This window comes from Salvelinus fontinalis, chromosome 2 (assembly GCF_029448725.1).
Source record: "Salvelinus fontinalis isolate EN_2023a chromosome 2, ASM2944872v1, whole genome shotgun sequence".
Taxonomy (NCBI): domain Eukaryota; kingdom Metazoa; phylum Chordata; class Actinopteri; order Salmoniformes; family Salmonidae; genus Salvelinus; species Salvelinus fontinalis.
In genome coordinates, this window is record NC_074666.1 from 77,069,211 (window position 1) to 77,096,768 (window position 27,558).

A 27,558-nucleotide genomic window follows, 5' to 3' on the forward strand; every position below is an offset into this window, starting at 1 on the left:
TCTCTCTTCAGCAAAGAGGGTAAAGCAGTATAAAACACAGGAGCAGGTGTCAAGATATTGACAAGATAAATAACTCCATGTGTAGTAAGTCTTACTCATCCTTTAATCTTTTAATTAGGTTTTATGGTGAGGGGGAGGGCAGAGTGTGCTTATTTTAGAATATTTCAGACTAAGGTTGTAGCTGTATTGTATATGCCACTACATGTCTACCTCCGACATGTCTTGGGATCCATGCTTGTATGTGCTGCTCGAGAGTCTATTTTTAAACTGCTTTGATGACTTAGTAAAACAAAACACAATTTTAAAAGATTTCCTTTATACCAGTTCAAATAGCAATCTATTACCTTGCTCTGCATCTGCTTCGGGACCGTTCTCTCCATCAGTCAAAATAAAAATGACTAACACGAGCCAAGCCACAGAGCATTGAAACATAACTGTGCATGGCAATGATAAAGGCTACAGTAATACAACAAAGAGAAGAAATCCCATTTGTAATAGGTATACATGAGCTATAGATAAGACCTAAAACAGATCTATGAACTAGAATTCTGTTAGACCAATATCCTTATTCAAACCATTATTCTAAAATGTCCTGTTTAGTTCCTAAACTTCATAAAAGATGAGAGAAAAAAATGATTGAATTTGGGCCTAATAGCCTCATGTAGAAAAATGTTGCTATTAAAAAGGCTTAAACACACTCAATGTAAAAGTCAGTGGAGTTGAAACGGAGTAGTGAAATGGATAATAGTATTCAAAAATATTGCTGATTTGGTTATGTTCTATATCAATGCTAGGTCTAATAATGCAACATCAGCCGTTAGTAACACAGTATAGTGTTCCATGAACAGTAAAGAAGGCCGTTGTAAGGGTGGTGCTTTTCAGTTATAGTAGTAATAGTGTAATAGCATTTGTAGTGTGCTCAAATCTAGAGCCCATAAGAGAATAATTTAGTTTCTCAGTCTCACACTCCGTACAGTGGCTCAGTCTCTTAAAAGTCACGCCCGATTAACAGTGCACGGAGAAAAAGACGATAGGAGGGTGGAAAAGGGGGAGAGCGTACGTTCAAAGTCAAAATGATAGTGAGAGTCAGAGGACGCATATGAGGGAATGAGTATTGAGAGAGAGATGAGCTGAACGCATTGCAAAGGGGGAAATATGAAAAATATGATAATGGCTCCGGTTGATAATAGATGTTTATGGGCCATTATTTACTGTTTCTGTATTCATATACGTAGCGAGCCCAATCTCAGTCGGACTTCAGGGAATAACAAATGTCTTCTTCATCTTATCACACATAACAAAACACAGACACACATAGGCCTACATACAAAATCTGAACTCAATCTACACACAAACAAGCACTCACAAATGGGCACACCCTTTTGCCACAAAATCTCATTCAACAAATCCTTTAATTGCTTGATCAATATCCGTAGAGCCATGCAAATTAAGCTAGTAGTCAATAGCGGCTGGGTCAGGTTGAATAACCAAGTAAAGATCACAGACTGACGCAGTCCATCAATCAAAAAGCGCACCACGCTAAAATCCTGTGCCCCTTTCCACCACAAGGCCTGCGGGTCTCACCCTGCACCACTACCACCACAAACCATCTCCACATTGATATGTTTATGCTGGAGATTACAGTTTTATGGGACACCAAAAATGTGTAAACTTGGAGATGTTGTAGAATTTGAGATGATGTTGTTGACTCATTTTCACAGACGAGCAGAGGAATATCAACACGAGACAAACTCTCATACATACAGTATCCCCAGTGTGTAAACTACAGTGTGTGACTAACACACACACACAGGGATGAGATGGGTTGTGTGGGTAGTTGCTGTAAGACAATGATAGTCTAAAAAAAGGTCCATCGGTGTGTCCTACCTTGAGTATTGGCAGCCAAAATGTCATCCCTGCTTCTCAGAAGTAGCATGATGGTGTGGCCTGGGACTCTTCTCTCCCTCTCATAGCCTCAGACTGAGGGAGAGTGAACTGAGATGCACACACATGGAAAAAGACAAGAAAGAGATGCATCACAATAGCCTAATCAAAAACTTTAAAACAGCTCTGTCATTGAACGATAACACAGGAACCTGTTACATCTACAGTCGTGGCCAAAAGTTTTGAGAATGACACAAATATTAATTTTCACAAGTTTGCTGCTTCAGTGTCTTTAGATATTTTTGACAGATGTTACTACGGAATTCTGAAGTATAATTACAAACATTTCATACGTGTCAAAGGCTTTTGACAATTACGTGAAGTTGATGCAAAGAGTCAATATTTACAGTTTTGACCCTTCTTTTTCAAGACCTCTGCAATCCGCCCTGGCATGCTGTCAATTAACTTCTGGGCCACACCCTGACTGATGGCATCCCATTCTTGCATAATCAATGCTTGGAGTTTGTCAGAATTTGTGGGGTTTTGTTTGTCCACCCGCCTCTTGAGGATTGACCACAAGTTCTCAATGGGAATAAGGTCTGGGGAGTTTCCTGGCCATGGACCCAAAATATCAATGTTTTGTTCCCCGAGACACTTAGTTATCACTTTTGTCTTATGGGAAGGTGCTCCATCATGCTGGAAAAGGCATTGTTCATCACCAAACTGTTCCTGGATGGTTGGGAGAAGTTGCTCTCGGAGGATGTGTTGGTACCATTCTTTATTCATGGCTGTGTTCTTAGGCAAAATTGTGAGTGAGCCCATTCCCTTGGCTGAGAAGCAACCCCACACATGAATGGTCTCAGGATGCTTTACTGTTGGCATGACACAGGACTGATGGTAGCACTCATCTTGTCTTCTCCGGACAAGCTTTTTTCCGGATGCCCCAAACAATCGGAAAGGGGATTCATCAGAGAAAATTATTTTACCCCAGTCCTCAGCAGTCCAATCCCTGTACGTTTTGCAGAATATCAGTCTGTCCCTGATGTTTTTCCTGGAGAGAAGTGGCTTCTTTGCTGCCCTTCTTGACACCAGGCCATCCTCCAAAAGTCTTCGCCTCACTGTGCGTGCAGATGCACTCACACCTGCCTGCTGCCATTCCTGAGCAAGCTCTGTACTGGAGGTGCCCCGATTCCACAGCTGAATCAACTTTAGGAGACAGTCCTGGCGCTTGCTGGACTTTCTTGGGCGCCCTGAAGCCTTCTTCACAACAATTGAACCGCTCTCCTTGAAGTTCTTGATGATCCGATAAATGGTTGATTTAGGTGCAATCTTACTGGCAGCAATATCCTTGCCTGTAAAGCCCTTTTTGTGCAAAGCAATAATGACGGCACATGTTTCCTTGCAGGTAGCCATGTTTGACAGAGGAAGAACAATGATTCCAAGCACCACCCTCCTTTTGAGGCTTCCAGTCTGTTATTTGAACTCAATCAGCATGACAGAGTGATCTCTAGCCTTGTCCTCGTCAACACTCACACCTGTGTTAATGAGAGAATCACTGACATGATATCAGCTGGTCCTTTTGTAGCAGGGCTGAAATGCAGTGGAAATGTTTTTGGGGATTCAGTTCATTTGCATGGCAACGAGGGACTTTGCAATTCATTGCAATTCATCTGATCACTCTTCATAACATTCTGGAGTATATGCAAATTGCCATAATACAAATGGAGGCAGCATACTTTGTGAAAATTAATATTTGTGTCATTCTCAAAACTTTTGGCCACGACTGTACAAACCAAGTAGCAATGAAGTATGTATTACATTGTGACAGTTCATTTAGATTTTGATGGCTATGATGATACTGTGCATGCAGGCCTAAATATCCAAAGAGCATGTGTAAATGGAAGGAAAAAGACTCAACACATCAATAAGGTATAAGACACATCAGATAATATGAGCCATATTTTTGGTCTTGGATTTTATTTCATACTACATTGATGTCTTGATATAAATCGTGTACATAGGCCTTTGAGATGGGTTCGCAAGAGCTAGCCTAAGGATGGCCAAAGGGGGCTTACAGCTTCCCACTCTTCTCTATTCTCAGATCAAAATAACTTCAAATGCAAAATATAAACTTAATGTACACTGTTTAAAGTGGTTTTAACACAGTTGCAGTCGACAGTAATTTTCAGTTACAACACTATTCTGACGGCCGTTTTCCGTTACACACAGGTGTTCGGAGACACTTCGTTAGCTAATTAAAACAGGTGGTCGCCTCTGTCTTCCATAAACAAGGGCTGTAACATGGAAATATGGCTGCCCTAACCCTATACATTTAAATGTTTTATTCATTTGGCAGACGCTCCTGTGTACAGAGATTTGCAGAACCCATTAAGGTTAAGTGCCTTACTCAAAGGGCACTGACATATTTTTCACCTAGTCGGCTCAGGGATTTGAACCAGCAACCTTTCGGTTATTGGCCCAACACTCTAAACCACAAGGCTACCTGCCACCCCTGTAAAGGTGTGTAGTAACTATTTTTTGATGTATTAGTATTCTTTCTCACTGATGTGAAAGTTAAGTTCTAAATGTTTCCAAAACCGTATGGCAAGTGAGGCATAGTGGCGTTCAGACAAAGCTTCAGGACAGCGTCGGAGCCTTTGTCTTGGGCGGCAGACAGGTTTATGTACAGACGGTATACAGTGCCTTCAGAAAGTATTCACCTGACTTTTTCCACATTTTGCTGTGTTACAAAGTGGGATTAAATTAATTGTAATTGTTTGTCAATGATCTACAGAAAATACTGTAGTCATAGTGGAGAAAACATTACCAACATTTGTAAAAAAAAAAAAAATGTATGAAACATAAAAAACGTTATACAGTGGGGAGAACAAGTATTTGATAACCTGCAAAATCGGCAGTGTTTCCTACTTACAAAGCATGTAAAGGTCTGTAATTTTTATCATAGGTACACTTAAACTGAGTCTAAAACTAAAATCGGAATCTAAAACAAAAATCCAGAAAATCACATTGTATGATTTTTAAGTAATTAATTTGCATTTTATTGCATGACATAAGTATTTGAAAACCTACCAACCAGTAAGAATTCCGGCTCTCACAGACCTGTTAGTTTTTCTTTAAGAAGCCCTCCTGTTCTCCACTCATTACCTGTATTAACTGCACCTGTTTGAACTCGTTACCTGAAAAAAGACACCTGTCCACACACTCAATCAAACAGACTCCAACCTCTCCACAATGGCCAAGACCAGAGAGCTATGTGATCTTTATCAGGGATAAAATTGTAGACCTGCACAAGGCTGGGATGGGCTACAGGACAATAGGCAAGCAGCTTGGTGAGCAGGCAACAACTGTTGGCGCAATTATTAGAAAATGGAAGAAGCTCAAGATGACGGTCAATCACCCTCGGTCTGGGGCTCCATCTCACCTCGTGGGGCATCAATGATCATGAGGAAGGTGAGGGATCAGCCCAGAACTACACGGCAGGACCTGGTCAATGACCTGAAGAGAGCTGGGACCACAGTCTCAAAGAAAACCATTAGTAACACACTACGCCGTCATGGATAAAAATCCTGCAGCGCACGCAAGGTCCCCCTGCTCAAGCCAGCGCATGGTCATGCCCGTCTGAAGTTTGCCAATGACCATCTGGATGATCCAGGAATGGGAATGGAGGAATGGGAGAAGGTCATGTGGTCTGATGAGACAAAAATAGAGCTTGTTGGTCTAAACTCCACTCGCCGTGTTTGGAGGAAGAAGGATGAGTACAACCCCAAGAACACCATCCCAACCGTGAAGCATGGAGGTGGAAACATTCTTTGGGGATGCTTTTCTGCAAAGGGGACAGGACGACTGCACCGTATTGAGGGGAGGATGGATGGGGCCATGTATCGCGAGATCTTGGCCAACAACCTCCTTCCCTCAGTAAGAGCATTGAAGATGGGTCGTGGCTGGGTCTTCCAGCATGACAACGACCCGAAACACACAGCCAGGGCAACTAAGGAGTGGCTCCGTAAGAAACATCAAGGTCCTGGAGTGACCTAGCCAGTCTCCAGACCTGAACCCAATAGAAAATCTATGGAGGGAGCTGAAAGTCCGTATTGCCCAGCGACAGCCCCGAAACCTGAAGGATCTGGAGAAGGTCTGCATGGAGGAGTGGGACAAAATCCCTGCTGCAGTGTGTGCAAACCTGGTCAAGAACTACAGGAACATATGATCTCTGTAATTGCAAACAAAGGTTTCTGTACCAAATATTAAGTTCTGCTTTTCTGATGTGTCAAATACTTATGTCATGCAATAAAATGCAAATTAATTACTTAATCATACAATGTGATTTTCTGGATTTTTGTTTTAGATTCCATCTCACAGTTGAAGTGTACCTATGATAAGAAATTACAGACCTCTACATGCTTTGTAAGTAGGAAAACCTGCAAAATCGGCAGTGTATCAAATACTTGTTCTCCCCACTGTATATCTTGATTAGATAAGTATTAAATCCTCTGGATCAATACATGTTAGAATCGCCTTTTGTCAGCAATTACAGCTGTGAGTCTATCTGGGAAAATATGCCTGTCACTATTCATTTCAAAATTGTTCAAGCTCTTTCAAATTGGTTGTTGATCACTGCTAGATTTTCAAGCAGATTTACAATGCCTTCGGAAAGTATTCAGACCCACTGACTTTCTCCACATTTTGTTACAGCCTTATTCTAAAATTGATTAAATCGTTTTTTCCCCCTCATCAATCTACACACAATACCCCATAATGACAAAGCATTTTGTCATTATGACATTTCTGCAATTTTATAAAAAATTTGAAACTTAAATATTACGTAAGTATTCAGACCATTTACTCAGTACTTTGTTGAAGCACCTTTGGCATCGATTACAGCCTTGATTCTTTTTGGGTATAAAACTTGTCACACCTGTATTTGGGGAGTTTGTCCCATTCTTCTCTGCAGATCCTCTCAACCTCTATCAGGTTGGATGGGGAGTGTCGCTACACAGCTGTTTTCAGGTCTCTACAGAGGTGTTTGATCAGGTGCAAGTCCAGTCTCTGGCTGGGCCACTCAAGGACATTCAGAGACTTGTCCCAAAGCCACTCCTGTGTTGTCTTGGCTGTGTGCTTAGGATCATTGTCCTTCGCCCCAGTCGGAGGTCCTGAGCGCTCTGGAGCAGGTTTTCATCAAGGATCTCTCTGTACTTTGCTCCGTTCATCTTTCCCTCGATCCTGACCTAGTGTCCCAGTCCCTGCCACTGTAAAACATCCACACAGCATGATGCTGCCACCATGCTTCATTGTAGGGATGGTGCCAGGTTTCCTCCAGACGTGACGCTTGGCATTCAGGCCAAAGAGTTCAATCTTGGTTTCATCAGACCAGAGAATCTCGTTTCTCATGGTCTCAGAGTCCTTTAAGTGCCTTTTGGCAAACACCAATTTGGCTGCCATGTGCTTTCTACTGAGGAGTGGCTTCTGTCTGGCCACTCTACCATAAAGGCCTGATTGGTGGAGTGCTGCAGAGATGATTGTCCTTCTGGAAGGTGCTCCCATCTCTCCTGTAGCTCTGTCAGAGTGACCATTGGGTTCTTGGTCACCTCCCTGACCAAGGCCCTTCTCCCCCGATTGCTCAGTTTGGCCAGGCAGCCAGCTCTAGGAAGAGTCTTGGTGGTTTCAAACTTCTTTGGAACCATCTGTTGGTCACAGATACCTTAAAAAAGGTAGGGGCATGGATCAGAAAACTAGTCAGTATCTAGTGACCACCATTTGCCTCATGCAGTGTGATATCTCTTTCGCATAGAATTTATCAGGTTGTTGATTGTGGCCTTTGGAATGTTGTCCCACTCCTTTTCAATGGCTGTTAGAAGTTGCTGGATATTGGAGGGAATTGGAACATGCTGTCATACACATCGATCCAGAGCATCCCAAACATGCTCAATGGATGACATGTCTGGTAAGCAGGCCATTGACAAACTGTGCCATTTTCAGCTTCCAGGAATTGTGTACAGATCCTTGAAACATGGGGCCGTGCATTATTCCGCTTAAACATGGGGTGAATGGCTCAGGATCTCGTCACAGTATCTCTGTGCATTCAAATTGCCATCGACAAAATTGTGTTCATTGTCCGTAGCTTATACGGCCCATACCCTAACGCCACCATGGGGCACTCTGTTCACAACACTGATATCAGCAAACCGCTCACCCACACAACGCCATACATGCAGTCTGCCATCTGCCCAGTACAGGTGAAACCGGGATTCATCCATGAAGAGCACATTTCTCCAGTGTGCCAGTGACCATTGAAGGAGAGCATTTGCCCCTGAAGTCGGTTACGACGGCGAACTGCAGTCAGGTCAAGACTATGGTGAGGACGACGAGCACGCAGATGAGCATCCCTGAGATGGTTCCTGACAGTTTCTGCAGAAATTCTTTGGTTGTGCAAACCCACAGTTTCATCAGCTGTCCGGGTGGCTGGCCTCAGACAATCCCGCAGGTGAAGAAGCCAGATGTGGAGGTCCTGGGCTGGTGTGGTTAAACGTGGTCTGCGAATGTGAGGCCGTTTGTACGTACTGCCAAATTCTCCAAAACGACGTTGGAGGCGGCTTATGGTAGAGAAATTGACATTACATTCTCTAGCAACAGCTCTGGTGGACATTTCTGCAGTCAGCATGGCAATTGCAAGCTCCCTCAAAATGTGAGACATCTTTGGCATTGTGTTGTGTGACAAAACTGCACATTTTAATGTGGCCTTTTATTGTCTGTAGCACAAGGTGCACCTGTGTAATGATCATGCTGTTTAATCAGCTTCTTGATATGCCACACCTCTCAGGTGGATGGATTATCTTGGCAGAGGAGAAATGTTCACTAACAGGGATGTAATCAAATTTCTGCACAACATTTTAGACTCAAACCCAGAATCTCTAGTGACACAGTTAGCGCTGCGATGCAGTGCTTTAGACTACTGCATCACTCGGGAGGCCCGACTGAGGGACCTTAGAGATAATTGTATGTGTAGGGTACAGAGATAAGGTAGTCATTCAAAAATAATACTATTTTTGAACGCAGAGTGAGTCCATGCAACTTATTATGTGACCTGTTAAGCACATTTTCACTCCTGAACTTATTTAGGCTTGCCATAACAAAGAATACTTATTGACGCAAGACATTTCAGCTTTTCATTTTAAATTAATTTGTAAATATTTCGAATAAACATAATTCCACTTTGACATTATGGGGTATTGTGTGCAGGCCAGTGACAAAACAATCTCAATTTAATCCATTTTAAATTCAGGCGTAACACAACAAAATGTGTGAAAAGTCAAGGGGTGTGTACTTTCTGGAGGCACTCTACGTTTAACATGACCGTCTATGAACGGGCTAGAGATAGGCCTACGGTATTTTTAGCATTATGAAAAAGGAATCCATTAAATGATGGATGGGGTGGAGTCAATGGCTTACTAGGCTACTGCTACAAATGTTCATGTCATGTCAAAACAAGGTTATTTTAAGCATTTAGTCCTTTGTGGTAACATTACAAAATAATACTGAGAAGGTTATTCACCCACCCACCCCCCCCCCAAAAAAACAAAACGTTAAATATTATACATTACAGCCTTATTCTAAAATGCATTAAATAAAAAAAATCTCAATCTACACACAATACCCCATAATGACAAAACAAAAACTTTTTTTTTTTAAATACTTCAGGTCAATCCTGTTTCCATTGATCATCCTTGAGATGTTTCTGCAACTAGATTAGAGACCACCTGTGGTAAATTAAATTGATTGGACATTTGGAAAGGCACACACCTCCCTCTGTTGACAAAGCATGTCAGAGCAAAAACCAAAAGCCATGAGGTCGAAGGAATTGTCTGTCGAGCTCTGAGACAGGATTGTGTCGAGGCACAGATCTGGGGAAGGGTACCAAAAAATGTCTGCAGAATTAAAAGGTACCCAAGAACACAGTGGCCTCCATCATTCTTAAATGGAAGAAGTTTGGAACCATCAAGACTATTCCAAACTGAGCCATCGGGGGAGAAGGGCCTTGGTCAGGGAGGTGACCAAGAACCCGATGGTCACTCTGACAGAGCTCCAGAGTTCCTCTGTGGAGATGGGAGAATCTTCCAGAAGGACAACCATCTTTGCGGCACTCCACCAATCAGGCCTTTATGGTAGAGTGGCCAGACAGAAGCTACATGGCAGCCCGCTTGGTGTTTGCCAAAAGGCACCTAAAGACTCTCAGACCATGAGAAACAAGATCCTCTGATCTGATGAAACCAAGATTGAACTCTTTGGCCTGAATGCCAAGCGTCATGTCTGGAGGAAACCTGGCACCATCCTTATGGTGAAGCATGGTGGTGGCAGCATCATACTGCGGGGATGTTTTTATGCGCCAGGGACTGGGAAACTAGTCAGGAACGAGGGAAAGATGAACGGAGCAAAGTACAGAGAGATCCTTGATGAAAACCTGCTCCAGAGCTCTGACAACCTCAGACTAGGGCAAAGGTTCACCAACCAACAGGACTACAACCCTAAGCACACAGTCAAGACAACGCAGGTGTGGCTTCGGGACAAGTCTCTGAATGTTCTTGAGTGGCTCAGCCAGAGCCCAGACTTGAACCCGACCGAACATCTGTAGTGACCTGAAAATAGCTGTGCAGCGAGGATCTGCAGAGAAGAATGGGAGAAACTCCCCAAATACATGTGTGCCTAGCTTGTAGCGCCATACCCAAGAAGACTCGAGGCTGTAAATCACTGTTTTTTCAACAAAGTACTGAGTAAATAAATTTTGAATAAGGCGGTAACGTAACAAAATGTGGAAAAAGTCAAGGGGTCTGAATACTTTCCGATGGCACTGTATGTGGGAACATTACAAAATATTACTGAGTAGGCTACCCCCCCTCCCAAGACTATGGAGTCTTGGCTCATCTGACATGTTTTCAATTATCAGAGAGTAGGGATGTCATTTTACTCATGGAACATGGTAAAACTAGGCTATAAAACACTGTACATGGCACTGACCCTGGTCTGACCCTGGTTGTAAAGGTTAGACAACAACCTTTCCAAAGGTACCATGCCCTTCTGAAGTTTAGAATGTACTGCTCTCCTGTTTTTTTTATGTGTAATTGACACGGATTTCAAGTTTAGTTTATCTCCCTCCTGTCCGGCCTATTCTATAGCTTTTTCAGTGTTAAATTGAGAATATTAATTGACACATATTGGCCTCGACACCTCATGAGATGGGGCGTTTATTAACGAATTTGGCAGAGCATGAACGGTGTGGAGAGATTCAAAATGAACCTTCCTTTGATTTATCTCCTCGCTAAATCCTAATCCTTTCTATCAGTTGATTGAGAATGTGGTCGGATATTCGCGCCTCAAAACACTCAGTGGTTTCAGGGAAAACGGCACGAGCGCTAAATCCTTGTTGGGTCACAGTGTAAAGCGATGTTCAATGTAATTGCTCTCCAAAGCTCTACCTTTCTTATTTTACCCCTTTTCTGCGATGCTGTATTTGTTGCTATAGAGTTTCCATCTGACTGCAGCGGATCAGTTATTGATGAACAAGGAATAGGGAGGATGGGAGAGGTTAGGAACACATAAATGGATGTGCAACCACACACACATGGTGAATTTGGCAATAGGCTTCAGAGGTCCTAAATGTGATTCATTGGAACTTCGAGAAAGGCATGTGCTTTCTTGCTGGGTCAGACAGACAGTGAATGAGAGCTTCCATTAGAACACTAGGCTCTTTATACCTAGTGTAGGTCCAAATTCCAGCAGGCACTCTGATTGGTGCTTGCACACAACCGCACCTGACGCTTCTCTAAACTGACGAGGCCAACAAGTGAGGCTGTTTCCCTTCAATTATGTATTTTACACAAATGTACTGTATGTACTAAATTGTCTCCATTCCCCCTTAGTACAGCAGGAGTGTAATGAATAACTTCTATTAATCCTAATTATACCCATGCATATCTCAAAATTTCCTACAAGCAATTTCTCAATGAATGAAAGTGGATTTGTCTGTTCAAGGGCATGTTGCATAGGCCATACTTTAGGTAAATAAATGATTAATTAAATACGCTGATAAATAATGAACTATGTCTCTAGGGAAACAGATTGTAAGTTCTATATTTAATAGATTGATAGGCCTCACACAGACACATGCTGTAAACAACACAATCACAGTGACATACACTTAACACATGAACCAAGAGGGTGACCCTAAATGTAAACGTCAGAGAAAAATAATAGAGAAAGCTACCATCCAGCCACTATTTCTACCCATTAATACACACAAAATGGCATAACGGGTGTACCACTTTCCTGTAGTTATATCCTCCCTTACGTCGTTGTGTCAATACGACTCTTCTTAATCAGCTATGATGAATTATTAAACAGACTTTTTATAGCAGATCATGACCCATATTCTCCAGTCTTGGAGTGAATAAACTGCCAATAAATAGTCTCCTTGCCCTATATACTGTAGCTCCCTCCAATCACCAAGCCCAGTGTCTGATCCACAGATGCATTCAGTGGGTTGAATGAGAGGGAGACTGACAGATTACTCTAAGTTTGAAATGGTTTCATAATCTTAGGGAAGAAGTAGGCCTAAGACATGGGTTAGGCCCTGTCTGTGTTAGACAGCATAGCGAGTGACAAAGATTACGGGTGGTTGAACGGAGATTATGAATGTTCACAGCCCCTGCTGTCTCCTGGCCTTGCTATTGACTCAGCAATGGCTGCAGCACATGAAATGTAGAAGATGCAGGACAACATTGTCTTTTTGATGGTGGAGATCATATGCAAACTTCTATGTTTTAGGATGAAACTCCAGCGTATTCAAATGGTTACTTAGGTTAAACAATTTCAGAACGCATCCTGAATAATTCACGTCCAGTGGTCCTACAGTGCCAAATGGCATTTTAGAATATGTCAATTTATGGAAATAATAATATGCCATTTAGTAGAAACTTTTATCTAAAGCGACTTAGTCACGCATGCAAACATTTTACATACGGGTGGTCCCGGGGATCCAACTCACAGTCCTGGCGTTGCAAAGCCCCATGCTCTACCAACTGAGCTACAGAGGACCTGAATAAATTCAGGATATGCACAGACCACAGAAAGTCAACACATCATGTGGAACTGAAGCCCAAGAGGATCAGTCCATCCATTTCAGGGACAACCACAATCTAAGGGATGGGTGGGCCCATACAAACACATAAAACGTTAACATATACTGTGACACTAGTAAAAACCATTGTATTCAATTCTATCAGTTTAATGATAATCAACTTTCTACCCATTGCGGTTGTTTTTTCCTTTTAGGAGACCCACAAGAATCTTGTGGTTAAGCCCATAGTTTCACAATGGCCAACCATCTAGCCCCATTGCGATGTTACTGACAGGTATGACAGACTACATGGGCTTAAGGGCCCATCTGCAGGTAGACTCTTACAGTCACATTTAGGGTCAAAATAGAGCGCACCATGGATAATGGCAAGCATTGCAAGACCAAGTCCTAGGTGGATTTGACACGTATGGACCTGTGACCTTGACCAATTCTCAGCATACAGTATAAATCCAAACCCTGTCAGCCAAATGATAGGAAAGTGAATTAGAGAAAAGGGGTCAAACACACAGGACATGTGATGGATGGACAGGCGGGTGTGTTGCAGCAGACACACTGAGCTGAGGCTCTCAACCCAAAGCGGAAACAGACAACAAAGAAAAGTGCATAATACTGTACGTTGCGACACATTGACGTTTTCCTTTGAAATAATGATGTATTCACCGGATAAGCTGCAGGGAGAGGTAGGCGGAAAGGGCAATGGACTCACTCTCGCTCTCTTACAGTGACACACACACACACACACACACTACATTAACCGAAGTGTCTAGAACTGCATTGAAGAGTGGGTGGGGAGAAGATTTAAAGAGTACAGAGTACAGATATAGGCAAAGAAATAGAAGCTTGTTTATGAGGTGTGGAGATGGGTCATTCCACCAATAAAGTGGCTTTTTGGTTCACGTAACAGGTTGACTTTAAAATGAGGGAAATTGGAAACATAAATCATGAGAAATAAATAATCTTCAGAAATTACTGTCCAAGCAACAAAATAACTACAGCTTTACAATGATGATGAAAACGTGGGGAAATGTATTGAATTGAACAGATATATAGAATTGTCCACGTGGTCTATATTAAAGGGTACTTCATTTAATATAACAGGCTTTTAAAATGCAATATTGGTGCACAATTGAAGGTGTCAAAGGGACTCAAAGGGCACTATTCGTGGAACGACCCAGAAACAGATTATGTAGCCTAAATGTATAGAAAGACTGTGATGAGATCAGAGTTTTTGATTTTATGGACAGACTAACATCTATAAGACCTCAAACAAGGTATTAAAGGCTCAAGGAAAACATCTATAAATACAGTAGATTTTAGGGGAAATTACTGATCTTCGATAATCCACCATTCAACTCGATCAATATCCACCTCTCTCTATCACACACACCGACACACTGTGGTGCAATGCTATGTATGAAAGACTTGGAATATTTATGTTAACATCCACATTGAACGACAAAGTGTGTGCACACATACCATTAATCAATGACAACAAAACGAAGAGCAAGAGAGATAGTTTGTGTGTAAGAGAGACACTGTACTCACCAAATTAACCCTTAATACTGAGTGATTCTAAATGTAATTGTGTTTGTAGATAGGATAAATTGTAACAATCACAAATATATCACTAGAAGATAAAAGATGCTGAGTCCTTAATCCTTGATAGTAAAATCCCATTAAAATTCATTAGTAGAAAAAAAGTATTAAAATCAGCTTTAGTCCATTAGGAAAAAAACACCAAAAAGTCCTGAATTTCAATTAACAGTTAATTAGAGGCTTTCATTTGGAGTCCAATCCGAGACAGAGTAATTCCTCAGGAAAACAGCTACATCCAGAATGCATTTATCATTGTGAAGAATATGTTTTAAATCCCATTCCCCAATATCTTCATATAATGTAGAGAATCATAACATTCTCCATCAAGAACAAAAGGAAATATAAAGAGAGGTGGAGAGAGAATGAATTGTGGTTTGCTCTACTTATCTATGTATATGTCTATTGCTGTGTTTAATACACTCTCTTTCCCTTTCTCACCCTCTCTGTCCCTCTCACACCAAAAAGTCTACGTTTTTTGGTTAGCTCGCAATAAACCAGTTCCCTACAACCTTTTCACCACCCTGTCAACACTTTCCTTCTATTGCTAAACATTGTTCCAAAATAACTACACTAAATCACCTGCCCCTTAAAATATATCACAGTAGTCCCAGTAATAACTTACAAAAATTATTCCCCATATAAGTAAACATAACTCTCAAATTATATCAGAAAACATAAATGACCCTCTAATGTATAGAACATTAGGATATGTGAATAATTTTCTGATGGCAAATTAAAAAGATGGAGCAACAAATAAAGAAATTATTGGATCATTTAAAGTGGGGTGTAGGTGGAAAACAACGATGGGATAGAGATGAATGGCGCTTAAAATGAGTGACAGATGAGAAAAGCATGAAAAAAAGATCCTCTGAAAGGTAAAGAATTGCAGCAAGGGTTTTAGTCCATTATCTTGGAGTGCTTGTGTGTCAGAGGGAGTGAGAGTGACAGGAGAGGGGCTGGGGGGAGGGAGATGCACACACAGGTGACACACCAGTAGAATGAGAAACAAGTGAGTATTAAGCACAGATCTACAGATAATGTTTGACAGTCTTCATCAGACAGCAGTGGTTTCATAAGAGGTGCAGGATGAGATGGGAACAGTATACTACACTGGTTTATTTCTTTTTTTCTATATATGGAGTTTGCCTTGGGACCTTGCATTAGTCTCCTCCTGTGTGTGAGTAAAATGATTCAATATAAGGAAACGGAGGCAGTTACCCATTTAATGGGAGAAGAAGAGACTGTTGTGCAATACTGTGAGAGAAAATGTGCTCCTCTGAGAAGAGAGGAAGGCGTTGCAGGATGAATCACTGTGGTTTTGATGGTCAAAAGCAAAAAGGTGATGTTTGGGATGGAGAGAAAGAGCATAGGGGGATGGCATGTCATGAAAACAAGTACCAGCTGAATGATTTGATGAAAGAACCATTCCTCTACCAAGCCATACTGTGGATTAACATGTGTGTGTGTGTGTGTGTGTGATGTGGATGCGTAACACACACAAACAGATTGAAACGGACACTAAACACTAAGAGACCTACCTAGAAATATAAATAAGAATCCCCAAAATAGAGATGCAAAGGATTGTGGGAGAAGAAGTAGGAAAAGGTAAAAACATGAAAAAGGTAAAATAGTGTCATCAACCAGCTTGTCTTTTCTGGTGGAAAAATCTGGATAATTGAAACACTGGTGGATTCAAAAACTAGTCAAAGTTATGGGGTGGACAGTGAGTGGAGAAATGGGGGGAGGAGGAGCGTGGGTGACAGGGGAAAGATTGGGAGTTATAGGAATGGTAAGGGAAGGGAGAATGGATAAGGAAATTAAAAAAGGAAAAAAAATCTCTTTCCTTCCTTTTCTCGTTCATAAATAGAAGAAATTGTAGACCAGGTAAATGGAGAAATAGATGAGGAGGCAGAGGACGGAGAGAGCAAGCAAATGAAAAGATAAAGCACCTCCCAGCAAGGCGATGAGGAAGAAGAAGAACAAAGAACGAAAGAAAAAAACAAATACTCCAGTAGCCTCCGTTTTTTTCTTGTCTATGTGGAAGGGGGGAATGGCAGTTGCCAGTTATTCCCCCTCCCAGCTTATCTTCTTTCTTCTTTCAACAAAACAAGCCTCCCCATCCAGATGAAAACATGTTATTTTCCTCTAGCTCTGGTCTAGTACATACCACTCACACAGGTTAGACATGTTGCAGAGGCTCATCAATATTGCTTACTGAAAAGACAAGTATTGCCTGCCTTACTGAACTGAAAATGCTATCTGTCCCCTCTCCCACCCATCCCTGAGAAATCTGGGTGGGAGGGAGGAGGGTCCTCTCGCAGCATTAGTATGCATTGAGAGAGTGGAGGAGGAGGGGTGCCTTTCCAATAAATGTCTAGGAACTGGTGTTAGTGTGAATAAAACTGATAAGGGACTAGCTCCCCCTAGAGTCAAGTATCAATATACCAGTATAGTTTACAAACATTTTAATGAAAGATTACAATAGTCTGAATATTTCTTGGTACTTAACCTTTCTGTTGTCAGGTCCAATGCATTTATTGACCTGTTTCTAACCAGCCATTAATACATGTCCCTATCAGACAGAACATAAAACGATCAGCAGACAGTGTGAATTACATGGGGCCCAGGAGGGTCTCAGACCCCTGAATGAGACATGAGTCCCCCTAAATGCAACAAAGTCAAACTTTGGGGTGGGGGGCGGGGTCTCTAAATAATACTAATTTAACAATTCTACTATTTCTTTAAAATGCAATTTGTACTGCTAGAGGTAAATATTAAAATAAAAGCGTATTCCAAATTAAACGAACACCCCCGCCGGTCATGGTTTAAAAAATATATAGATCCACGTGGCTGCACTTGTCAACCCGGGACAGTCCCATCTCCCAGCCCCCTTTCAGGCGTCACAACTTCTCTTTCTACAAAAAAGGTCCTTTTGTCAAAGACGGATCAATAAATTCAGGCTACAAAAGTGTAGACCTAATGAAAATCACAGAATGTCATTACACTTTTTGGTGTTTCGTAACGGGTGTCTCTTTCCATTCATCAAATGTTAGGATGCTGAATTATTTTGGAGTAGACGAACATGCGCAGGTAGCCTACTTTTTGAAGTTATTTGTTTGACAATATGAAAACATCATGACTGGTTTTGTTCATGCCAAATTAAAAAGGTTTAAAAAAACTATATTAAATTACATCCATAAAAAAAGGTGTCACAGGAGGCCATAGATCATGTATAATTGAACTGTAGAACTTGTCCTTCACATTAGCAGAAATTGAGCAGGAGGAAGAGAGATCGCATAGGCTTTAGCAGGCTCATTTCTCATGAGACGCAGAAATACTGTGTATTACCATATAATAACATGGTCATTCTGCCCTTCATAGCATGTTATTTCAGTTAGACTGACAATTGCAATGAAAAGTTTGAGTTTTCAAATACCTTCAGGCAACTAGAAGGAGAAGAATACTTTGTCCATAATCGTTCAGAAACGGGACCAGGCCATTTCAGGTTTGATTTTCAAATCCTCTCGTCCTGTGTCAAAGATACCATTTTGGTACAATGCTGCTCCCATGTGGTCAAACACACGGCAGGCAGACAGTGGTCACATGGGGCCAACCGATTTCACCAAGATGGGCAACAACATTTTCCAGTAACATTCCAAAGATAAGTCACTCTTGTAAACACCTGGGCTCAAATATGATTTGAGTGAACAATTCTGATAAAACAAATACTAAACACATTAATTTGAAAATAGAGCAATTAGCTTTGCCAGAAGCTTTACTGAACTTTTCACTTTGGCTAGCTTAGTAACCCGGGAAAAAAAATCTACAGAATCAACATTTCTCCTCTTGTTTTAACTTGACACAACACATTTTAACTTAAATCTTAGCGTGTGGTTAAATTGGAGCTTTTGGTGAAGGGGACGTTAAGACATCAGTGCACTGAGGCACACAGAATGGTCCAAAGCGGCCAAACACGTCCCTGGCACGGACTGCAAAGTAGTACTTGGAGCCAGAGACAAACTGTGTGAGTGTACAGGCCATGGGCAAAGCCAAGGCCTTCACCTCCCCTATCTTCTTCCAGAGTAGGGGAGGTGTGCTGGGGCCAGAGTGGTCCTGGTGGTAGGCGTATAGGTGGTAGCTGTCCACGGCAGCACAGCTCCTGTCTACCTCAGTCACAGACCAGGAGAGCACGATGCCGTCATTCTGGCTTGGAACCCGGGTTATTTTGAGCAGAGGCTGCTGTGGAGGGCTGGTGCTGGCCGCTTCTAGGGGCAGGCTGATAGTTTGAGGTGGGACAGGCAAGGGGGGAAGGGGAGAGGGCTGAGGGCAAGGTGTGGAAGATGAAGTGGGTGTTGCTGAGGCAACACTTTTAGATGGGGAGCCCTGAAAGATTAATTTGATCAAAATATTACAACTTTCACTCAGCCTTTCACATCCATTTAGTATCTTTACTCTCTTTGGTTGATATGTACATTTTATTCCAATTGGAAAACATTCTGGAACATGCAGTATTCCATGGCAGCATTCCAAACACTTAAGACACCTCAGCCATCCCTCCCCTCAGCCATCAAATTAAGTGGACACTTCTGATGACGTAACATGACGTCTGACGAGTTGACACTTGCAGGGCAAGGGGCGACGGAAGAAGGAATTCATTTTAAATGGCCCGCTCTTGCCCGGAAATGTGTCACTCGGGCATCTCACGGTTGTTTTTAAGTTTAGGCTGACTTTCTTAGCGGATTTACAATCAAAGCAAATTGAATTATGGGGCGTTTCAGGCCCCGGAGTGAACATAATTGTACACTTGCAAACTCGATCAAAAACAAGGGCTGAGGGGCTTACGTTGCCAACTTCCCTTGCTTGGCTAATCATTTGAACCAACGACAAAGACAGCCACGGGTATTCCCCCAATTGCATAAGGCGAGGGTAAGTGGAGGAGGGTGTGTCTTTTATGAGTTTGAAACACAGCGCACGTATTGAAAGACAGTTGCTCTGCTTTCAAATATTTGGTAGTCTCACCTGCAGGGGGCGACGATAAACGGCGTGTGGAGATCCAACAGCTGAAGTCTGACCAAGAGATGACCTCACTGAAACAATAAATAAAGAGAAAAACAATCTGGGTATTCTACTGTCAACATAACCACAGACAGTGTTGGCACAAGACACCACCTACCGGCCTGTGTTCCGACTGAAGTGGAGGTGGCTGTTTGCTGTGTGACTGTTGTTCGCTGACCCGCTGTTGAAGGCGAGGGTGAGGCCTTCACAGCAATCGGAGCCTTCAGCACTCCAGTAACTGCACACAACACATGGGGACAACTTCGAGAGATGTACAACTCACTGCACGTCTGGCCTCTATAATATCATAAAATACTGCTCACCAAAAGGAAGCGGGAGGGAAAGGAATATCAATCTTACCTAGAACATCATCATCCTCCTCCTCCTCCTCCTCCTCCTCTGTCAGGTCTATGAATGCTTCTGATTTGGCAGGGTGAGATGCCTGTGTGGAGTCTGAAGGAGGGTTTGTAGATTTACTACCTACATAGGAGAGTGTAGGAAAACAGCTTCTCAGTTAGAATGACACTGAGAATCCAGGCAAAACAAACTATTTACATGTACTCTTCCAAGATAACAAGCCAAACTTCTGAGGTGTAAGCTAACCTGTTTTCGCAGGGGCAGCTAGTTGTGCTGAGGCAGCTAGTTGCGCTGGGGCAGCTGGTCGCACAGAGGGTTGAGTGCCTGTGGTGGCTGGCATTGAGAATCTTGGTAAGGATGAAGTTGAAGTGGAGTTCGCCACAGATACAAGCCGAATGGACTCACAGACGGAGACAGACACACCGGAGCTGGGCCTGCTGACTGTCCCAGTGGCTCCAGGGTGGGAGACATTGGTTGTGGCCCTGCGTGTGGGTGTGGTTATGGTTGTGGCCCTGGGTGTGGTTATGGTTGTGGCCCTGGGTGTGGTTATGGTTGTGGCCCTGGGTGTGGTTATGGTTGTGGCCCTGGGTGTGGTTGTGGTTGTGGCCCTGGGTGTGGTTGTGGCCCTGGGTGTGGTTGTGGTTGTGGCCCTGGGTGTGGTCCTGGGTGTGGGTGTGGTTACGGTTGTGGCCCAGCATGTGGGTGTGGTTATGGCCCTGGTTATGGGTGTGGTTATGGTTGTGGCCCTGGTTTTGGGTGTGGTCATGTGGGACGTTGTGGCAGCTGGTGTGTCAGTGGGTGTAGTCGTGGTTGTGGCAGCGGAATGAGATAAGAGGGCGGATGCAGAGGGAGGCTTGGGAGCAGCAGGGGTGTAGGGAGTAGTCCTCTGCAGGAGGAAGGCAGTGGTGGGTGTCGCGGTGGAACTCGTCATGGCGGGAAATGCGCACACTGGGATTAGCTGGGAGTTGGTTGGGTTGGTAAGGATGGCTGTCCCTCCACCAGGCAGCTGTATGAGGAATGACTGGAGAGGGAAGGCGGACGGGCCTGGTGTTGAGGTAACACAGGTGCTCAGCATCAAGGTTTGGGATGTGGGTTGAGATCCGGCTGAGGCTGTGGAAGAGGGGGAAGGTAGCAAGGAGGCTTGTGGAGGAGAAAGAAATGGAGATTTAAAAAAGAAGAGACCGTATACAATAATAATATCAGTTGGTTAAAGAAAACACACAGATTAAGATAAAGAGAAACCTGCCAACAGACTAACTCCCTCCTGCTCACCTGTGGGTACAGGAGTAGGGGTTTGACAGCCCTGATCATTACGTACACGAGTAGGGGTTTGACAGCCCTGATCATTACGTACAGGAGTAGGGGTTTGACAGCCCTGATCATTACGCTTTGGATCCGGTGTGTTGCTCCCCATTGTTCTGTTTACAAGGAGAGGAAATGATTACAGGCAGAGGATTCAGGAAGCTGATCAAAAGGCTGCTCAGTGGAGAATGATGGTGAACAAACATAAGTGGATGCTGAGAGATGAAGTATGACATCACTGTACATCCAATCAATTGCTTTTATTCCAAATAACTCAATGATAAATTGAATCTTCGTTGTCAATGCACCCATTTCTTTGGGTTACCCTCTGGTGAAATGTTTTTCCTCTGATTACTTGGGACACGCTGCTACACTTCAAACCATTGACTTACCTCAGGCCGAAAACTGCTGATCCTGCTGGGGTGGTTGCTGTGGCAGAAGTAGAGGTAGGTGGCAACAGTACCTGATGAATATAGGGAAGAGCACTTTGTAGAGAGTTCCAATGGTACCACCAATCTTTCAAAAAAGCAAGTTCCCTCTGAAATCACAGTCATCATTGAAAGATCAATTGCCTCCATTTTCACTCACCTCTGGAGGTTTCTCGGCATTCTCCCTGGCCTGGATGGCAGTTGCAACTTTCTTAGAAAGTCGGGCAATCTTTGCCTGAAAGGGCACACGTGGCGCATGGATTTGCTTGTCTAATGGACAATACATTCCAATGTCTTTATCCTAGATTACCCTGTTTGTGTTTTATTTATCATCTTTTGACAACTGACCTGCAGGCTCTTGAGTGCACTCGGGTGTTTTTCTATTTTGTCCAGTCTGTCTCTGAGCCCCTGAAGACTCATGTCAAATAGTGTGAGCTGCAGAACACACAACTGCTCCTCAACAAGCTGCTGCACCACCTACAGAGGATAGGGATTTTAATGTGTAAGTGAGGAAAAAAGATGGAAGGTTATTTTATTTGTTTAACCTTAAAACCGGGCCAGAGATTGTTTTATAAATAACACCCAAAACACGAGAAGGTATCTTAAATAGCCAGAAATATGCCATGCAACTCAGGATTACATGACTACAACTTGGGAAATTAGATGTTTTATTTAATTATTTAATTTAAATAAACCACATCTCAATTGAGGACCAACCTTCTTTAGCTTGTGTTGCCTTTCAACGCTCCCACTGATCTTCAGCTCCACATGAGCCTCCAGCTCTTCACAGTCTACTCTGGGCCTCTTGTTATGCCTCTCCACCTCTTCCAAGTCTCTTTCTCCCTGTTTTTCACCACCATCCTCTGAGTCTCCAGACAAGGATCGTTTCTTCTGTAGAGCAGCACCCTCCTCTTCTTGTTTAGAGAGAACACAACACATTATAATATCATCCAACTATCAAAACACCGCTATAATTGAAGCCAACATCTTGAAAAAAAATATTGCCGCTAGCCAACAGGCCAGTTGAAGTCAGAAATATGACAAATTCATGCAACCTAGCTAACATCTGGGGCAACAGGTAGCCTAGTGGTTAGAGCATTGGTCTAGTAACCGAAAGGTGGCAAGATCGAATCCCTGAGCTGACAAGGTAAAACAATCTGTCGTTCTGCCCCTGAACAAGGCAGTTAACCCACTGTTCCTAGGCGTCATTGAAAATAAGAATTAGTTCTTAACTGACTTGCCTAGTTAAATAAATAAACATACGAACTAAACTTGACATAATCACTTTGGTGATTTAGTTGGGATTGGAAAAGACTATAAGATTACCTTCATCAATCTGAAGGGGTGTCGGTGATGAAGGGGACGGAGAGTCAACTGGAGCACCACTTACAAATTGTTCTGGCTTCTTCATGTTAACCTCAACTTTTTCTACCCCTCCTTCACTTTTCCTCTGTTCCTCATCTTTTTCCTCCTCTTCCTCATTGCTCTCATCCTGGACATCATCATCTTCACTAAGCACCAGGAATCCTGGCCTGACCTCCTGGTCTGACTCTGCCGTGTATGATGGGGAGAGTGAAGGGGAAGAGACAGACTCTACAGCCGTGTTGGAGGACAGGAGGAGGGAGGCGGCAGGGTTCAATATGGGCACTGTGTCCTGAGTGGTACCTGGTACCAGGTCTACTTCCATACCATCAACCTGTCTCTCTCTTACTGCTTCTGTTTTCTCTGAACTCACAGGAGAGGAAACGATAACATCCCCTTTGGAATTTCTATCCCCCTTCATCAGTCCATTGATTTTGTCTTCTACCTCGAGGCTGGGTAATGTAGACTCCTTGTCCCCCTCTCCTTCCTGAACATCTTTTACATCAGAGTGTATGTTCTGTGACGAAGAAACCAGTAATTCAGAGGCTGTTGGTTCCTCAGAGGTCTCAGTGGTTAGGGATGTAGCTGTCAGGGAGGAAGGGGCATGAGTGGTGGTATGTGTAGTTCCAAGTATTTCTTTATCTACTTCCATAGACACATCTTCACAGTGCTTCCCATTTACCATTGCTGGCTGAGGTGGGGATGGGAAAGAACATGGAGAGGAAAGAGTGGTGTGAAGGGATTTCAGTTGCTGTCGATCGCTGACTTTCATAGTCTTTTTTGCTCTGAAGATTTTCCTCAGGGGTTCCTCTGCAACAGCAACATCCATGCTTGACCTGAAAGGTGGTAGAGATAAGAAAGCAAAATAATGTCAATTATATACAATTCTGTTTTTGTTTTACTCTACTTAATTGCATTTCAATGCTTTTGATTCATGCAAATGAAACACTTAATCATTTTCATTAATCAAGTGTATTAAATTCAAATAGAAGTGGGAGCACTGACTTTCCCGTACACACTATTGTTAAAGTCCAAGATAGGACACACCCACAATCATGCAGCTCCTCCTCCTCTTTACACCCTGTCAACTCTGATTGGTAGAGTGCAAAGCCTGCCAGGCAACTCAAGCAGGCGATTCAGTGATGGGTTTTAAATATCTGGCCCCGGTGGGAGGTGTTTGCACCGGGTGAAAAGCGATTGCATTTGTTTAGGAACCGGGCTGCCTCCTGGGCGTGAGCCAGGTGCCCTGCTCTGGCCGACGGCGGCTCAAAACAAAAAAAAGTGGGTTAAGCAGGTGGAGTAATGAGTAGGATTCTGTTTTCACATGCAATTTTTTAAACGCTTTATCCGCCTTCCAAATGAAAGCTAGTTTGACAATTCTAACATATTTTATGCAAGAGAGATGTTTCTGAATGATGCACCATGCTGCTATGTTGACAGCATGAGTTTACAGCCCAGATTACTGTTCCATTTGAGAAGGGTGATCCTCCTTCAATGCTTTTGACCTTTCATGTCACCTAGCAGCATTCACAGAGGCTGCTAGTTTCTCCAAGCCTGCAGGCAGCAGGGTGGAGAGAAGGAAGGATACAAGAACCCTACCCTTCACTTGCAATAGCCAACCTAGCCTGGAAACCTGAAGTTGAATTTCATTGAAGCACAAGATAAATACATGTACGCATGCATACTTGCCAGGCTCATGCTTACGTGGTTCTGTGCATGCTTCAGGTTAGAAATCTGAACACTACCAGCACTTTGAAAAGAGGATTGAATTATGATTTCCTGTGGATAATGTCTCACATTCCTACCTGCAAACAGACCAACCACACAGACAAACAGTAAAGTTAAAATACTATTTTATTCAACATTCTGGCTTGTAGAGGTTGTGAGAGGAAACTTTCCTGATCCAAACACTAATTTATGCCCAACGTAGAATTCCATTAAAAAAACCATCAGGTTTCCAGGCTATAGTCAACTACGCGGTAAGTTCTGCATATACTTACCACTGCCTCATCAAAATAGGAATGAAAACAAATCAAACAATCAAGGTGCCTTGCATAGTGCCATGCCATCTTAGCCATGTGATCTTGACAAATTTAGGACAGCTCTTAAAGCCAGTAAGAGTTTTTAGGTTTTTAAAGCAATAAAATAAACCCCATTGAGTTGGAAGAATCTGTAATGACATTAGTACAAGTTTTCAAATCATTTTTGAAAAAGTAATGTTTCCCTCAAGTTGTCATTCCTTAAAACTGCCCCATCATATAAATCCAGTACTACCTGCAGCTGAAAATGTAATGCGACGCATTTGCTCCATGTAAAGAGTTTCCGTTTAGAAGGGTGGAAACTTTACTTGTCTCTAATATTTTTTCAGGAATTTCCCCCCAGAATCTAATTGAGCATTTGACACAATTTAGTAAGATTAGTTCTGGGATTCAGAGATTAGCTCCATGTGACCCCCCCTCTGACAGCATGGGCCTGAATTGACGTGTCAAACCCAAGGGTATGGGGTAATCCCCCTATGATAACATTCATGGGGATTCCCTTTGCAGTTGGATGAAATTCTATTTAGCCCAGTTAGATTACCCTGTGAAAGGAGGCAATTAAATGCACCTGTGGACACTCAGACTAAGTATCAAGGGCTAGACTAAGTATCAAGGGCTAGACTAAGTATCAAGGGCTAGACTAAGTATCAAGGGCTAGACTAAGTATCAAGGGCTAGACTAAGTATCAAGGGCTAGACTAAGTATCAAGGGCTAGACTAAGTATCAAGGGCTAGACTAAGTATCAAGGGCTAGACTAAGTATCAACGGCTAGACTAAGTATCAACGGCTAGACTAAGTACAACTTTTGATTTTAGTTTCCCAGTGAAAAAAGTCCAGTAGATACTATCAGTCTGCACACCTGGATTTAATTTCATACTAATTGATTACTGTTGATTTGTCGCACCAGGTGTTGGCTAAGTGAAGGAAGGTGTAGCCAACCTAGTCCTACAGTGTATGTCACAAAACAGAATCAATAAGTTACCCAGGTAACTAACAAACTTTCAGATATAGCGGTTTGTTTTCTGGTTTATCAAAAGACCTAAAGTAAATGATAGATTATTGAGTTGGTACTGTTTACATTTCAAGTAAATCTTTCTCAGTTAGCTGGCTAAGTCATTGATCCTGACATTACTTAGAGGGCCATGGAGTGCACAGGCTTTTGTTCCAGCCCAGAAATCACACGACACACTCCTGTGCCTCAAACAACTTGAAGTTGAGTATTGTGATATTTAAATTATGAAGTGGCATATTTCACACAATGGTTTACTTTACACTGACAGAATATGATCTCTAATGGAACATGTATAAGAAGACTGGCTGTAGGAACATTGCCCTTGAAATCAAGACGTTCAGGATCTGATGGCTTGGACACATATTGATGGACAGTGGTGGCTGTGCTGGAGTAGATGGGTCTCATGGGACTGGGCACGGACTGTGGCAAAAGACACTCCAGCGGCAGAAAATGAAGAGGACTAAGTAAGTTAAGTATATTTCAGTCAAAATGTTGAGTTAACGGACCAACAATTGCTACATCAGTAAGGTATGTTGATGCCTTCAATGGCCTCACCAATACTTCACCACTTACATAAAATGATCAATTCAGTGAAGTTTACAGACTAAGATTAAAGTATATCTTAATGCAGTAACTCAATGTTAAACACATGAGGTCACTCACCCTTTACATCCAGTTTCAAAACAGGATCCTGTAGTGACCAGAACTTGCTAAGTGCTAAATTGAATCAACAAATGCTAACTTGCACAGTCATTTAACAACCTAACTTGACCTGTCTGCTTATCCTTATCCTGTCTGTTGTCACTGACTGGGAGTGAATCACAACCACTCAAAACCAGCACATTCTTAGTATGTTCTAAACTTCCCAACCCACATTCGTATGTTCTAAACTCCACAGCTAGCCTATTCAGTCCGTCAATTCGCTCCCTCTCAAACAAAGCAGGAAGTGTGACGGGGGGGGAGGGAAATCCAGACAGAGGAAGGCGGGGCTACCATCTTTGGAGAAACTGGGACCAGATTAAAATAAAGATACAGTGTATGTTCAATATTCAAGTTTAAAATTAGAAGTATCATTAAGATTCACATGTCTTATTTTTGTACTAAACCCACCCCTTAGGGCAGGTTTGTTTGAGTGTTGGTGTATAAATGAACAGAATTCCACAACAGAAAAGGGAAACAAAGGTGTTTCAAGGCACTTTCAATTGCACCATTCTTCATGAAAAGGAGTCATCTACTTTTTTTTAGCTACTCTCCTACTCTATACTCATCATACAAAACAGTCCCATCTCAATCCATCCCGCCTTGTGCTTCAGGCATTCTCTCTCCTTAGCACAAAACATTATTATCCTGAATATTGTCCCCAGAATACTCATT

General features: G+C 42.6%; 2 protein-coding genes across 6 annotated transcripts in view; both read right to left on the reverse strand.

The window, feature by feature from the left end:
- LOC129826752 (glutamate receptor ionotropic, NMDA 2B-like) overlaps nucleotides 1-16,900 on the reverse strand; it is a 104,107-nt gene extending 87,207 nt beyond the window's left edge. The window contains exons 1-2 of one of the 3 annotated variants that reach the window (XM_055887807.1): nucleotides 16,168-16,900; nucleotides 1,888-1,995 (exon numbers count right to left, since the gene is read on the reverse strand). In XM_055887807.1, the coding sequence (XP_055743782.1) occupies nucleotides 1,888-1,914 (27 nt within the window). In that variant the 5' untranslated portion in view covers nucleotides 1,915-1,995; nucleotides 16,168-16,900. Of the gene's footprint in view, nucleotides 1-1,887; nucleotides 1,996-14,578 lie in introns of all 3 variants that reach the window. The other 2 variants (XM_055887816.1, XM_055887823.1) reach the window with 2 other exon arrangements.
- A 179-nt stretch (nucleotides 16,901-17,079) lies between these two features.
- LOC129826767 (activating transcription factor 7-interacting protein 1-like) lies at nucleotides 17,080-27,133 on the reverse strand. 3 transcript variants are annotated; one of them, XM_055887843.1, is made up of 12 exons: nucleotides 26,848-27,133; nucleotides 23,098-23,969; nucleotides 22,489-22,682; nucleotides 22,120-22,248; nucleotides 21,932-22,006; nucleotides 21,736-21,806; nucleotides 21,314-21,459; nucleotides 20,288-21,181; nucleotides 20,045-20,164; nucleotides 19,803-19,922; nucleotides 19,649-19,716; nucleotides 17,080-19,012 (listed from the first exon to the last, which is right to left on the reverse strand). In XM_055887843.1, exons 2-12 carry the CDS (start codon nucleotides 23,960-23,962, stop codon nucleotides 18,524-18,526), a joined length of 3,171 nt encoding a protein of 1,056 aa, XP_055743818.1. In that variant the 5' UTR covers nucleotides 23,963-23,969; nucleotides 26,848-27,133; the 3' UTR covers nucleotides 17,080-18,523. The 3 variants fall into 3 exon arrangements, with proteins under 3 accessions (XP_055743818.1, XP_055743809.1, XP_055743824.1); XM_055887834.1 differs by having other exon boundaries at nucleotides 22,489-22,685; XM_055887849.1 differs by lacking the exon at nucleotides 26,848-27,133 and having other exon boundaries at nucleotides 22,489-22,685; nucleotides 23,098-23,718; nucleotides 23,816-23,940.
- Between the last annotated feature and the right edge of the window lie 425 nt (nucleotides 27,134-27,558).

Excerpts from the sequence above, each read along its gene's own strand:
- LOC129826767 (XM_055887834.1), bottom strand. The coding sequence starts at position 23,962 with ATGGATGTTGCTGTTGCAGAGGAACCCCTGAGGAAAATCTTCAGAGCA. Across the intron at positions 22,686-23,097 it reads ACCCCTTCAGATTGATGAAG|AAGAGGAGGGTGCTGCTCTA; the intron begins GTAATCTTATAG and ends TCTCTAAACAAG. Across the intron at positions 19,013-19,648 it reads TTTATCGTCGCCCCCTGCAG|GGCTCCCCATCTAAAAGTGT; the intron begins GTGAGACTACCA and ends TTAATCTTTCAG.